Source organism: Paralichthys olivaceus, chromosome 11 (assembly GCF_024713975.1).
Source record: "Paralichthys olivaceus isolate ysfri-2021 chromosome 11, ASM2471397v2, whole genome shotgun sequence".
NCBI classification, from domain to species: Eukaryota; Metazoa; Chordata; class Actinopteri; order Pleuronectiformes; family Paralichthyidae; genus Paralichthys; species Paralichthys olivaceus.
The window spans coordinates 7,137,938-7,153,203 of record NC_091103.1 but is presented as its reverse complement, the minus strand read 5'-3'; the positions used below and the strand labels follow the sequence as shown (position 1 = coordinate 7,153,203).

General features: G+C 42.8%; 1 protein-coding gene across 3 annotated transcripts in view; it reads left to right on the top strand.

Moving 5' to 3' along the window:
* lsamp (limbic system associated membrane protein) overlaps positions 1–15,266 on the top strand; it is a 531,736-nt gene that overhangs the window by 339,927 nt on the left and 176,543 nt on the right. For 2 of the 3 annotated variants that reach the window (XM_069534420.1, XM_069534419.1), the window contains exon 2: positions 7,359–7,437. In XM_069534420.1, the coding sequence (XP_069390521.1) occupies positions 7,359–7,437 (79 nt within the window). Of the gene's footprint in view, positions 1–6,962; positions 7,438–15,266 lie in introns of those variants that run through there. The other variant, XM_020094830.2, reaches the window with a different exon arrangement.

Here is a 15,266-nt window from a genome sequence, read left to right as displayed (position 1 = left end):
ACTTTTCAGAGTAGGACAGATAAAGACATAAATTTAGAATAAAACTAAAATCCCATTTGCAGCGCAGTAAAAGCAAAACTATGTCTGGATCAGTGAAGAACTCCATGCCTCTCCTTTGTATTTAGATCTGGACAGTTACTGTGAAGATATTTAGCTCAATGTGTGGAAAGAGTCGAGTGTCAGAGATGACAGTTAATGGAAAACACAGAAGTATCAGGTGTTGTTCACTGTGTCTCTTGGCTGCTGGTCTGTTTGGGTAACCCTGCACATGCACAACAATCTACAATTAAAGTGTGCACACACTCCACAGAGCTACAATAACCACAGTAATGCATCAGCTCCTACATGTGCGTGGTGCGTGTGTGCATTTGGTGCATGTAACTGAAGGTTTGTTGCATAAAATCTAGTCAACGGTGCACATGTGTCTGCTGAACGCATGCAGGTATATAAGAAGTAAACCTCCACAGAGTTTGTGACTGCAGGTATGATCTCTCTGTTTTCAGTCATGCAGCCTAACGTTGGACGTGTCCCGCCCTGGTATTAAAGGCTGAGTGAATAATTTATGTCTCACAGATGTTGTCAGTCAAGGCGGAACACTGGCGTTCTTTGTGCATGGCCACTCAAGCTAACAGAAATCTACCAGATGTTAATGTAACTAAAGGCAGTGGGGGGGGGTCACCACTTTCCTTTCTTTCCAGAAATTCCTTACTCCCTGAAAGCCACAACATTAAAGCTAATTACCAGTTTTTAAAGTGTAAAATTGGTGTAAAAGTGTGAAGAAATGCTCAGCCCCTGATTGGTGCCTCACTTATCATGAGGCATGCGGGAAAGTTGTGCATTATTTTAAAAAAAAGGGAATTTAGCAGTTGTGTTAAAAAAAACGAAACAAAAATGGACAGAAGAGTTTAAATGTTGTTTTCCTGCTGACTTTGAACTTTCACCTGAGCACGCTGTCTACAATTTACAAAGCTGTGTGCCAATGTTTAGCCGTATTTTTTTTTGTTTCTGCTGACAGAGAGAAAGAGGGATGGAGAGCAAGAGGCTTCAGGCCAAGGTGTGTTATATTGTATGTCTGGTGATACAGTATAGTGCTGAGTGTGTTGCTGGATATCCTTTTCCTGCATATCGTGCATTTTGCTGCCAAGATGCAGGTTTTGAAAGGAGTGTCAAGGCAAATTATGCAGACAGGAAAACTATTTTTTTTACCTCTTGTCTCAGTGTTTTTGTCCCATACACATACTGTATATGTGTGAATGTGGGGGTGGGTGGGCCGTGTTGCTGATGCAGCCTACTCTGGTTTGACATGGAACATATTTGGTTTGGAAATATATAAATAAAAAAGGATCCAAGGGGTGAGCCCGACTCATTGATCTTCTATAGCTCACGACGGAGCTGAGTGCCATTTGTTTTCATGCAGAGGTTAGATTCTGCACAACATAGGCGGACGAAGAAACAGAATCCCATTATAGATCCTGCTCTTGCTGTAACTGTTGTGGTGTTTGTGTTTCATAGGTCAGTATCGATCCAGGGACCTAAAGATGGAGAGAACATCTTGGAGCTAAATTCACCCATGAGGAGGTTTATTCCAAAATGACACAAAAACACAAAAGAGCCACTTGAACAAATACTCAATCAAAATGACTGACAGGACAAAGTTCCAAATACGTTAGTACTAATCACAGGTGTGGCTCATGTGTAAAGTCTCAGTTTACTTTCATCATCTTTCAGTATTCAGACTTCAGTGGAAGGTAGAAGAAGTACAGTGACACTTTCCCTCACTGAAATGTGTTTCTTTGCTTTGAGACTCTGGAGGACGGGTGGATGTAGCTCAGTACGCTAATGGGGTTTGAAAACTTTATTCATATTTAAAATAACTTCTCAGTATATCCAACACCCATGGAGGACTTCATTGATTATTTCACATTTTACAAAATGTCAGAGTGGGGGAACGCTGTATAAAGCAGAGATAATGCACCAACGTGAGGCCGAGAGGCTGCTGTTGTTGCTGCTGTCGCCAGGAAGCTCAGCTCTGCAAGCCGGGACTTGAAATGACTGAAGCGATCGGTTTTCCTTCCACTGCTGTGAGGTCTGAGGTCGACCTTTACACTTGAAATCAAATTCTGGATGTTCCCACTGGCACAGTTTTGGGGTCGCCACCAAAATGAAGTGAAACATTTAGCTTTGACGCAGCAGTGTGTTTGCTGGCAAGTCTAGGTTGTTATTACACATCCTCATCGCTCAGTGTCCCACATTATACACCACTACCTGCAGTGCTGGTGCTGGATTAAGTGGGTTATTATTTGTTTCTGTGTGTGTGTGTGTGTGTGTGTGTGTCACTCTGTCTTCTCCTAAACTTCGTCTCCTTTCAGTGTAGCTTCCATGTGTGGACACACTGTGAGTCTGGTGCCATTTGTCATATACATGCCAGTAGTAGAACAACCCTATATGCAATTCAATTTTTAATGCAAAAATATTCATCTTAAGTAAAAATTTGTTACATGGAGTTCATGCTAAGAACTACTTAAACACGCCAGGCCTTGCTGACCTTGGTACTTCAGCTGTAGGCACAATAGACCTACATTTTGGAAATCAATTTGTCATGCTTTAATATGGCCCTCTCGAGTTCCATGGAAGTCCATGGCAGACTTCTGAGAGACGAATAACAAAGAAATGCCAGCCAAAATGAAAGTAGGCTTTTTGTGATGATGTTGATGATCTCCATCAGATGAGCATCTTCTGAGAAAATGGAAGGACAGACAGAGACAGATGTCTCCATGACCAAGCCAAGAAATCCCACAATGATCATTTGCATTTTCACAAACTTGACACAGCTCCTCAAGAGTCACATAAGAAAACTGTTTTCACAGGAGTCAGACTTTCCATCCATCCATTAGTGATCATTCATCTTTCAGGGTCGGGGGGTGGCAGGAGCCAATCCCAGCTGACATCAGGTGAGAGGTGCCTTTAAATTAACAACGCAACATATTTTCAAATTTGAAATCCTAACCTACAGTAAATATCCAGATGACAAAACTGTAACAGGGAGGAACAGCTGATGATGAAATCCAGGCACGACGGTGATGATTAATCCAGATAACACTGATGAAATCTAAGTTATGATATTGGGTCATAAAATACCGTGCAGCCATCCTCATTTTATCAATGTGTGGTGGCATCTGCTTCATTAAACACGACTCTTACTGATGCTTTTGTCACATTGTTGTTTCAGGAAGGAGTGACTTGAAATAAACAACAGGGAACTGTGAAGCTTGCCGACTGTAAATCAAAGGATGCAAAACATGCAGTGGGAGGATGTAAAGCTTATTATTGTAAATAATTACGATGCACCGTTCTTGTAGTGTGACACAGGAAGAAAGAATGAAACTGAAGTGTCTGTATTGTGAGACCTTTCATTATAGTCTAAATCGGGAGGACGTATTTGGGCCGGCCCTTAAAGATTTAGTGTTACTAAACAAAGGGGTTGTTCGGAAAAATACAAACATACTCATCAATGCGTTTATACACAACAGGTCTATGTGTCATTTGATTTTCATTTCACAGACTGGAGATGTTTTTTTCATCCGTGTTTTGATATCAGAGTCATGTGTCCCTGTTTCTTTCTGCTCTGAATTCTCCTCTTTGATCAGCAGGGCGGTGCAGCGTCGCTCTGCCAGAGTCATTATGGCCACTGAGAAGGGAAGAGAGTCAGACCACTTCCTGATGTGCTTTAATAAAGTAGCTCTATGGTTGATTGATGCAGACCTTGACCAAAAAAAGAGAAAATTACGCCCAGGTCACGTATCACTTACACGCATCAGAAATATTTGCAGGTTTGAATACAGCCTTTGGGCCAACCCTGCTGTCAGCATGACTTACGATGCCGTGTGGCTGCCCGTCGCCAAACGTGAAGAAGCACGGACATGATTTCTAGTTACATTACATTAGTCTCTGGTGAATTTCAATAATATGGCTTCCCAAGGCGTTCCTCGCTATCACCTTCTTAAGTTGAACCACAGACTTGAATAATAGATCATGTTCTCCGTTCCCTCTCAAAGAAGTTAATCCCTCTCATGCTATTGTTGTTTCATAATTTGTTAGTCAGAGACTGCGCTACTTTAAATAGAACACCCCAATTATTAATACCTCAGTCGTAGCAATATATTCACAGTGTCATGCATTCCCTCTGTTATATACTGCAGTATATATCACCAGAGACTGATTCATTATTAATTATTACCTCTAATGCACAGAGTAAATATGTTCTAAATGCAAAAACCTAACCATGGACCACATCTAAATTGTTGTATTTACTTGCAGAATATTATTAAATTATAAATGTCATGATATTGTATTGTATTGTATTACATTATTATTTTACAGTATAGTTTACATTGTGGATGCCACAGCAGAAAGTACAGCCAATCCTGCTGTCAAGACTGTAACACCACCCAACCGAGAGCATCCTACCAGCATGATAACAAGAACTCTGTTCCTCACTTCACTCTGTGTGTGTGTGTGTGTGTGTGTGTGTGTGTGTGTGTGTGTGTGTGTGTGTGTGTGTGTGTGTGTGTGTGTGTGTGTGTGTGTGTGTGTTTGTGTGTGTGTGTGAGAGAGAGTGAGAACTAACAAGTGTTAGTAGAGCGAGGGACCACTGGCCTTTTGTTAGGAACTTGTTGAAGCTGCTGTGTCTCAGGCTTCCCTGCCCTATGAGGACATGATCACCTATAACACACACAGGAGAAGACGGAGTGACACACACACACACACACACACACTCTCAGACCTTTGAGAATTCCTAACTATAGATAGAGCGAAAAGCCACATGAGAGCTGTTCCTGAGAAAATCTGTATGCAAAGCAGCGCCTCCGCTCCTCTTCAGAGCCCAGTAGTCCCTTTTTAAGTGGTCTTAATGCATATGCTCTTTCATAAACTGTGCAATCTCCAAGATAGCTAGAAAAACCTCCAGATGCTTTGAGTAAATGGGAACAGGCACTGATTATTAAGGGCAAAGTCGGGAACAGCTCTGCAAGCCCCACTCTCTGAAAACATCTCAGAGCTCCTCCACTAATATACTATCATTAGCACCTCCATACACTCCCTGATATCAATTACCTCTCTGTAATTCCTTTTCAGCCATTCACATGTCTGCATTTCCATTTTGTCTGATCTCGCTGTAAAGCCTACATGTCACAGTAGGCAGCAGCTGCTGTAGGGCTGGCGTCTGGTGCTTAAAATCCGCTGATGCTGGAAATAAAGGCTTAAGAACACACAGTCTTACCACGGTTCAGTCAGGCTGCATTAGTGCCCGGGACAGATGTACTCCTTGTATGTGCACCACAATGATTGCATGATGATCAGAGGTTAGGGGGAGTGATCATGCAAAGCTGTGCTTTATGTTAACATTACATTACAGTATAATCATTCCACATCCATGTCATGTAATTTATTCATGTCCCATACTTGCATGTGTGCATGTGCAGAGTTTATGTACTAGAGTAAAAGATTTTGTGTCAGAGTCTGAATTATTAACTAAATGACAAAACAAAAAAATGGGGATGCACAGTGCAACCACTGACAATAATTCACATTAGTATTAATGTAGTTTCTGAACCAAATAAAATGCTAAATGCTGCTTAAATTGTTACTCTGCAGTTCATTAAGCGCATCGCAGAATGAGCATTAGATCATGGCCTATTAAGCCTGTGCTTGATTGGCAAGTGGTGAAATTAGATGCTCACTCTGCATTTGTATTTCTGTTGAATTGGTGCTGCACACCTTCAAAACTCATGTCCTTGCTCAGACTGAAAGTGGATGTAATTACTTACCAAGCTACAGCCCCATAGCAGTCATGGTAGTCTAGACAAGAGGTGATTACCACTGGTTAAGCCATTCACAGCTGAGCTTTGCCCTGTTCATGGTCAACTGAGTGTGTGTGCTCTTGGATCGGTTTTTATTTTATTTTTATACTTAATACATTAATTAGTTAAAGGCTGGTTAGAATGAGAAGTGTTACGTGTTTTCAAAACACAAGCCACAGGAAATTCAAATTGATTGTGGTTAAAATACGGAAATCATGAAATCCAATTGACATTTCTTCAAATCAATGCACTGAAGTCATGTGTTTTCCACACTTAATCATAATTAAGCACAGAAAGTCCAAACCAGTCCATGGTCTAATGTAAATGTGCTTGCCATGGAAATGCTTGAAGTATGCCTGTGTACAGTTTGAAGACTAATGATAATGTGATACTGTTGTGATCCGTATGACAAGTTTCGTCATGGCTTCTAAGTTAAAGGTCCAGTGTGTAAGATTCAGGTGAAATGGATCTATTGGCAGATATTTAATGTAGAATAATCTTCATGATGTTTTCACTAGTTCATTTCATCTAAATTGTATGACTTGTAGTTTTCTTTACCCCAGAAAAGGCCCTTTATATTTAAATACTTTATATTTTCATGGAGGGGATCCTCTCTACAGAGGCCGCCATGTTTTTTAACTAAACACCTTTTGAGTTTTTATGACAACCGAAGACTACCACAGGTTCTTTTTCATGTTTGGAAGGGTGAGGTGAGGGGTGTTCAGCTGCAACATGACATTTCAACACTAGATATCTACACACTGTACCTTTAATGGAGGTTGGAGAACACAGACGTTTGTAGATCAACATCTGTGAAACTGGGCTGTAAGTTTCTCAAGGGCCACTTTGCCATCTATTGGTGCTTTTGTCCAAATATATGAGGTTTTTTTTTTCATTTAAAAAAAATATTATCTCCGCAGCTTTTGTCCCTCAGTCTCTCTGTTACTCAGTCCACTCTCCGTTGTGTCTCACCAAAAGGGACCTCAGGTGGTGCTGTTGTCCTGACAACCAATGAGGGGAGCATCACAGTCAGACTGCTGGATACTTTGAGAGAGAGAGCGAAAGAGAGGGAGAGAGAGAGAGAGAGAGAGAGAGAGAGAGAGCGAGCGGAGGTGGTGGTTGTGGGGGGTGAACAGAAGCCTGCTTCTCTCCATCTCCGCTGCTGGCTGCTGTGCCGTCCCTTTACGCGGAGAGCATTACGCATCAGTGGACTATAGAGTGAGGACTCCGCACAACGCCGCGCGTTTTCGTCCCTATAAACCTTTATCGTCAGGTCCATCCGGGACTGATTTGGACTTAAGGGCATCCCTGCGTTTTCCGAGAAGTCTGGACAACTACTCATCTTCCTCCATCCCTTCTTTTTTTCTTTCAAACCCTTGGATCTATAGCTCCCGAAAACGCGCGCGCTCCTCAGCTTTAAAAACATGCAAGTCGGACGCAAATCATGTTGGAGGCAATTGCAGGCGTCGTTTTTCAGACTGCTATGTCTTATCCCCACAGGATTCCCCGTCCGGAGCGTGGATATGCAGCGGGCCACCGACAACATCACCATCCGCCAGGGCGACACGGCGATCATAAGGTAAGACTCGTCTCTTTTAACTTCTCTCTTCTCCTCCGGATGCGCAGCAGCAGCATCGTCATCTGGAGCTGACAGCTGCGTCCCACAGAGGGGGTCAGTACTGAAGACTGATTTATCTGCGGTGAACTTATAGTTTCCACAAGGTTACAGAGAAGATAAACAGGGATGTGGAATGTTTAGATGCGAGTTGGCTGCGACTTTTATTCCCTGAAAAATATCCCTTTAATATCCCTAATGGGTCTGTCGTTTTTTCGTGAAGTTTATCACATCAGGTTATCTTCTTATGTCACCTTACGCATAAATCTGACGCGATACGAAGTCCCGCATTTGGGGGAATTAGAGGTAAAAACGCCTAAATGCCTTCGCCTTGGACGCACACAGCGCCGGAGCAGTGATGAACGTGGGGCTCCTTTATTTCTTGTTATTATGATTTAAAAAACTTAATTCAAGAACCTTTTAACAAGGCGAAGTGCACCACGATGTCGAGAGATGGTTTTTGATGGTTAATGCCAAAGACAACGAGACACAGATACGAGGGTGATGGGGAGAAGGAGAACTGTGCGTAATTGTTTAAATTGCAGGAATCGTTTGAGGTGTTAAGGTGTATTTTAATATTAGTTTGCAGCCTCATGCATCCAGTCCCCAAAGTCCAGTTTGAGTCTATTGTTATGTGAAGTCAGGTTCTTACAGCCTCCGTCCCACTTAATCACCTCCCAGACAATGTAAGCTGTCAACTGTGGTATTGTGATACGGCAGATGTCGGCGACCACGTGACCCGGAGCCGTGTGTTTGGTGCAGGTCATAAATGGAAGAGGATTTAGATTGGGTTGTTTTTTTTGTGTGTCACAAACAAGCAGCTTTGCCTCCTCCTCCTCCCCCCCCCCCCAAGCCCCAGTCCCACGCCTCCGCCCCCTCTCAAAACGGGATGTCGTACTGTGGGGAAGTCCACTGGTATAATAGGCTGCACACAGAACACTCGATCACATTGATTTTTCTCTCTCCCCCTCACTCTGTGCCTGCCCCCCCCCCACACTTCCACCCTGTATTTACAGAACCGCCACCCAGGCTCAACTAATGAGTGTGAGAATATAGAACGCAATTATGGGATAGACCTTTAACACAGCCTGTCGAAACGCCTGCACGCACACAAACAGCTCGGGCAACAACCCGGGCCTCCTCACATGTGCCATCAGCACGCACACACTCACTGGCTTTCACACAAACCCTTCCCACACACACAAACACACCCATGCTCAAAAGGAATAAATGCCTTTAATGGATTCCTTTTGGCAAAAAGGTGCCATCCATTCAGGTACCTGCTGATCAAATTAGTCAATTGACTCAGTTACTGTTGAACTCACCAGGGGTCACAGCTATTTGTTTCACTTTCACAAATCCAATTGGCTGCGTCCTTGCTATATTCAGTCTGTTCAATTCGCTCAGAGGTGACGACGGGCTTTGCGCTCAGCGAGAGTCAAATTGGATTTGCCTTTCCAAGAACATGCTCGCAACCCAAGTCCACTATTTTACCATTATCTCTGACGAACGGTCGCCGAATAATTATCTGCGGTGAACGCTCAGCTAGTGTCATAATTAATCTGATGTTCATCTGGTAGGCATGGCAGTGATCAGTCTTATTTATTGTCAGTCATGCAACAATAAACTGCGATTCAGATCCCTGTGGCTCCATTGAAAAACAACAACCATTTTTCACACCCAGTTTCCACCCAACAAATTGGGTAGTGGAGGAAGGGGTGGGGGGGAGAAAAAAAATACTTGAAGGCTCAAACTTTGAGCAAGGTTGGGAGGCCGTCGGCTAGTAATTTGTTGAGCTACACAGTGTATCTGATTCCATAAGCTGGGTTATGTGAATGCTGAGGGGTGTTGGTGACCTGCAGGCGTAATAAGGCCTGTGCTTCAGTGGAGCCTGTGGCTGCAGTCGTGACATCCATGGCACAAAGGGAGAGATGCTGGAGTGGAGAAACAGCGTGTGGCCCAACAACCGCTGTGGCAGGACACGTAGCAGCAGGCTCTGCCACTGGAATGAGAAAGGAAATGTATTTTTTACCAGGGGCCAGGAACTGTGTCATGCTGAATAAATGGGCAAACTAAGTCTTTCTCTTTAAAAGTCCAGTGTGTAAGATTTAGGTATTTTAAAGGTAAAGGGATTTTTGGCAGAAATTGGACCCTAGTGATGTTTTCACTGGTGTGTAATCATCTAAATTGTATGAATTATTGTTTTCTTTCCTATAGAATGGGCCCTTTATATCATCCACACTGGACAAACTGAAACCTTTTGAGTTTTCATGACAACTGAAGTTCACCACAGGTTCTCTTTCATGTTGGGAAGGGGAGTTTGAGATGAGGGGTATTCAGCTGCAACATGAAACTTCACCTGTAGATGTCACTAAATTCTACACACTGAACCTTTAAGCTTAAAATGTTCAGATTTGCAGCAGTGTTGTGGCTCAAACTGTAACCCAGTGTCTGAGGTGCATATCTAAGCTTTGTTATGACATTATCAGACTATTAAATGCATTCCTTTCCCTCAGTTGTGTGTAGTGCATTTTAAAACCTAATTTAAAGCAGCCATCAGCCTGAATTCATAATGAGACTTTTGAATTTCTGTTGTGACAGGCGCATTTACTATATGACCCATTTTTTCCTTAATTCACCGAATCTCATTCTCCCCCAGACTGCATCTAAAGTGAACATAAACCAAATATTGACATATCTCCACCAACTGTAGGTGCCTATGGGGAATGCCAGTGAATCTAAATTGATTTTCACTGACTCGTCTTCTCTCTCGCGAGGTAGAAATCCAGCCAGCGTCACATTTAGATTCAGATGCTCTCAGCGTTCAGACTCTTGTGCCTAAGCGGGTCATCAAGGGGTTAATCTGAAAGAGATTACTCTTTTCGAACAAAGTCACTGTGGGCGGACTTATGTAAACATTTTCACACCATCTTTTGCAGTGCGATGTCAATTAGAGCTGATCTGTTCTGCAGCATGGCTCCAGGATTAAACTCTAGTGACCATATAAGTAATATAGTTTCTTTGGATCCCTCAGCTGGTCTTGTGTAACATGCTTTACTCAGAAGCAGCCATGTAAGCATCCTAAGCTTCCTACTGTTTTAATGATCTGGTGGCTCTGTGTTGAGTTCAAAGATTATATCCGGCCCTTACATTTGTCCCAAAGCGGGCTTCTTGCTTTGAAGAGGGGGCTTTTTTTGAACATTTGTATCTGCTTGAAGTGACATTCGCCCGTGGAAAACATGAGCATTAAAACCCAGCATATTAAATCTAGGCCTGTATCCCAGCAGTGGTGTCCCAGACCTATACGATGTAGGTCAATGAAAAACACCACATATTCCAGAGCCCTTCTCCATGGTGAATTAGCCTGGGACTTTTTGTTTTTTTCCCCACAAGGATGATGCCAACATGTGAAATCAAACTCCTCTCACCACAATCTAAATCAGAGAAGAGGAAGTATAAAGTTTTCCACTTTACTTTGAGCTCTTTCTGTTTCATAACACTACAACACTTTTTTTAATTGCTTTTTTTTATGAGTCCCACACTATGCGGCGCCCTTAAGGGCAGGGTTGCAGTGTCAGACGAAGGCCCGATAATTGACAATTGCTTATTAAAGCATTAATGACACAGTCTGTGTGATTGCTCTCCTCTGGGTCAATTATCTGTGTTTTGACAGTGCTCTGTGCCTGGCTTGTTACTTTCAGAGAAGATGATTCGACACTTGTGTGTTGCCCCAGAGGCTCTTTGTCAAAACTTACCCCAGGATTTTTCTTTAATTTCAGTCAGACACACATTATGTATGTGAAATCTGCTAGAGGCTCAGACACTTCATAAGACATGATATTAGTTTAGTTCAACTTTCAATACAATTTGTGATGCTGGAGAACACTGACTACAGTTATTTTCATTTGCATTATTAAAACTTTAACTATTGAACTATGATGGCTGATGCATCAGAGTGCTGGGTTGTGCATTAGCCACACTTCAAAGAACTGCACTTTTCCAACGTGGAAACAAAGACTCTCCGGATGGTGGAAATTAGCTGCCATTCCCAGCATATGTGACTGAGAGGAAAGCCGATTGTTTCCACAGACCACCTGGCATCTATGACTGTTTGGAAAGCATGATTCGGTGCCTTTATAAGCTGTTGGGTAGATTTCACGTGAGATAGTGGTACAAATAAAAAGGTTTAATAATGCTAGTATTGAATTTTCATCTTGTCTGGCTTTTCATAGCCTCATTCAGGGTCAATGTGCTGTGAAGGACATCGACCCTGTACGCATCTTTTTTGCATTCAGGATATAAGTTTAATTAGAAACAGCAGAAATAGAAAAGTGACATAAAACTCTAAATTTTTATCAACCAAAACGAGCATCAGATCACCATAGCTTGATGTCGATTCTATTTTTCCTCTCCCGAGTTGCAACCTTTTTTTATCCATGTAAATACCTTGGAAACCCCAGGCCTAAGTGTTGGTACAGATGACCCCTGCCCCACCCACTGGATACCTGATGTAGATAGAACAATGCAGCATGACAAAAAAAGAGCAAGTGTCGTCACAATGGACTAAAACAGGAACTTTCTGATGCACCGAGGTTCAAGCAAAGTTTTCATTTTCACAAAGAGAGGTGGATTAAGGTGTCAGCGGGCTCTGCAGCAACACACAAAAACTCTGAGCCTATATTTAGCTGAAAGCTTGTATCAGTGTAATAAAAAATTCAAACACTGTGAAGTCCATGTGAAACATGCCACACACTGATGCAGGTCTTTATTTCCACCAATACTCCACAGAACTGACCTGTGAACAACATTCCCTGCTGTCACATTAAATTATGATGGAGACGCAGTGCAAATATTAGTTTTCACAGACAGAACAAAGCTGAGGAAAGCTGATACTGCGGACAGTACAGTCCAGGCTGTATTCCAAGTGGACAGAGCAAAGTGGAGGAAAAACAGATCAATTTCTGTATTTCCGGGCAGAGGGCAACAGTGCAACGTTATTTGGGATGTCCAGCCCCCAGGGGTCTCTATATTTCTCTCCACAGCCCATCAGTTTGGAGTGCTGCTTCTTTTTTTGTTTTTTTACAGTCTAGAGCCTCCCTGGGCAACTCTCAGTACCTCTATCTCTTTAACGCTCTCTTCCCTTCTCTTTTTTTGTCTCTCTGCCAGCATTGAATTGTCCCGCTGTGCTGACTTAACCTGATTTGCGGAGTGTACATGAAAGGGGATTGAAAAAAAAACGATAAAGCAAAAAAATAAATAGATTGTAAAAGGGAAGAATGAAAGCGCTCACTAAGAAAGAGAGACACAAACAGAGCGAGGAGAGACGAGTGTGATGGGTGGAATTAGGGTGTGAGGGAGGGGAGGGGAGGGGAGGAGGGGGAGGCAGGGACACAGTATTAGTACAATCAGCACAATAATCCCTTCTGTTCCAGGCAGGGCCGACGCAGGATTTTCAAATCAATTTCATTTTCACTCATGATGCTACAGTGGGAGAGCTGAGTGGCTGCCAGTTGGGTCATTATCGTCTTGTCCCCATTTTGGCTCGGGACGGAGCAGAGGTGCGGGCGGGAAAGCTTTCAGGGGCACGGGGACGTGTGTTTTGGTTGAGATTTTGCCAATTCTGCCAAGTCTATTGGAACGGCCCAGAGTCAGTGCAAGTTCCAGAGGCTTTCATCTTGGCCAGATCTGAATAATGGCCTGCAGAGACAGTGTGAAGTCTTTTGACATGGCAAACCAACATAGTTCTGACGCTCCCATCTGACGCCTGCATTCCAGCACAGTTCAGTGGACTGCCTGGGCTGCGTCTTCACAGCCTCTCAATCTGACATGCTTCCAGCCTGTGGTTTGATGTTTACTGGTTCATCCTCAGAAAACATACCAGGACACGCGGAGCTCTTTATTATGTGCCTTCAATGTGCTTTTGTGAATAACTCAACCAGCGAAGCCGAGGCCCGGAATGTTTTGTCACAGCTGAATATATAAAGTGCTTCCTCCTAAAAGCAACTCCACTCCATTTCCCTCTCTACCTATGGTTTTTGTTGGACTGGCCAGACTGTTTCTAAGTGCATATTTAATCGACTCAGCAATTTCTCACAGCCTCTGGTTAAGTAAAGGAGATGGCAGCAGAAGTACAATGGAGGTGTATTTTTGTTGCTCTAAGAAAACCCAAAATGTCAGTTTTATACATGCAGTATTAAATTGATATATATGTTTTACAGACACACGCAAGTTTCAAGTACTATCCATATCCCAGAGTCCTGCATGGGTCCATTTCTCTCAAACCCGTACCAGCAAAGCTCCGTGCCGGAACCAAACCGTCACTTGATATTATCCTCAAGTCAAACTGCAGAACCTGCCGAACCCGTTAGCACTCTACCCATAACGAACCTGAACCATCAGCTGATTATACACCCATGCTTCATTAGGGCTGGGCCATGAATTGAAGTGGAATTACGATTAAGGCTTCCAACAGTTATGGGAACAAAGAAATTGACATAAGACGATAATTATCCTGTGTTTTGCTGTGAGGCTCTTGCTTTCTTTTGCCTTATGACGCTCAGGCCACACTGCCTGCACTGTTCCTGGTGAAACGAGTGTATTTCCTTGGATAAATGTCCGCGTATGTTCTCAACTAAATGGCAGGACACTACAGTGGCCCGCCGCTGCATAATTATTGCCACCTCTGCTCCAGGTTTGTGGCAGATGCACATTATAGGCTCGGTATCTTTGTGCGGTGCCATATTACCCTGCCGCATGTCCTTCCACCCCACTCCTCCGCTGACCTGCACTCACTTTATACGATAACTCCAATAAACTCCACTCAGAAGTTATTATGGCCCATACAGGAGTTGAGGTTTACATTTTTGTTTGTTTGATTTGTTCTAGTTTATGAGACACCAATTGAAACACTCCTATACACACTCCTGCAGACAGGAGAGAGGTTCTTCCCTGTTCGCTCAAGCAGTGTAGACACTAATCTGTCAACATCAGCACCAAAATACAATTTTATTTAAAGTTCCATAAATGTGTGATGTTTCCAAAGTCAGTGAGTAGTCATGTTAAATAATCGTGATTACAATATTGACCAAAGTAATCATGACTGTGGTTTCTGCCAAAATCGAGCAGCCTTATGCTCTGTACAGAGTCACTCACATCAGATGAGTTTTGGCCCCTTGTATTCTGTATTGAGGTTTCGCTGTGGAAAGTCTCTGTCAACTGCTGCAGCACCTGAGATCCTGTGTTTCCTCTGCAGTGATGTGAAAGAAGAAATACTTGTTGACACTTTTTACAAGCAGCAACATTTTTTGTAAATGTATTCACCACAGGCTAGTGATGTCTTTATATGATCCATCCTAATGTACAGTTCAATGTTGGTAGTGAGAGTTATTTGATAAGTGAAAGGGTCAAAGGCGATGACTTTGATATGAGATGATTTAGATGTGGAACACACTGCATCATCTCAATGTCTGATTTCTCCAGAAAAAAACCACACTTTAGTTCTCTCCACTGCCTGGCTATGATTAGATCATTTCTACCCATACCCCTGAATTTATATAAAAACATTTTGTGACCCGGTGCTGGACTCTGCCATCCTACTTTACTATATGATCTCTATTTCAGGCTTTGTCTTTGTAATGGAGCTTTCATCTCTCAGAAGTTCTGTATCATTACTCCTGCAACATCATGATTAATTGCACAACTGCTTAAAAAGCACAAGCGCTTTCCATCTCAAATGGCTTTCCTGTAAATCTTAAGCAGAAATTGAAATTGAATTTTTTTTTTTTAAATCTCAA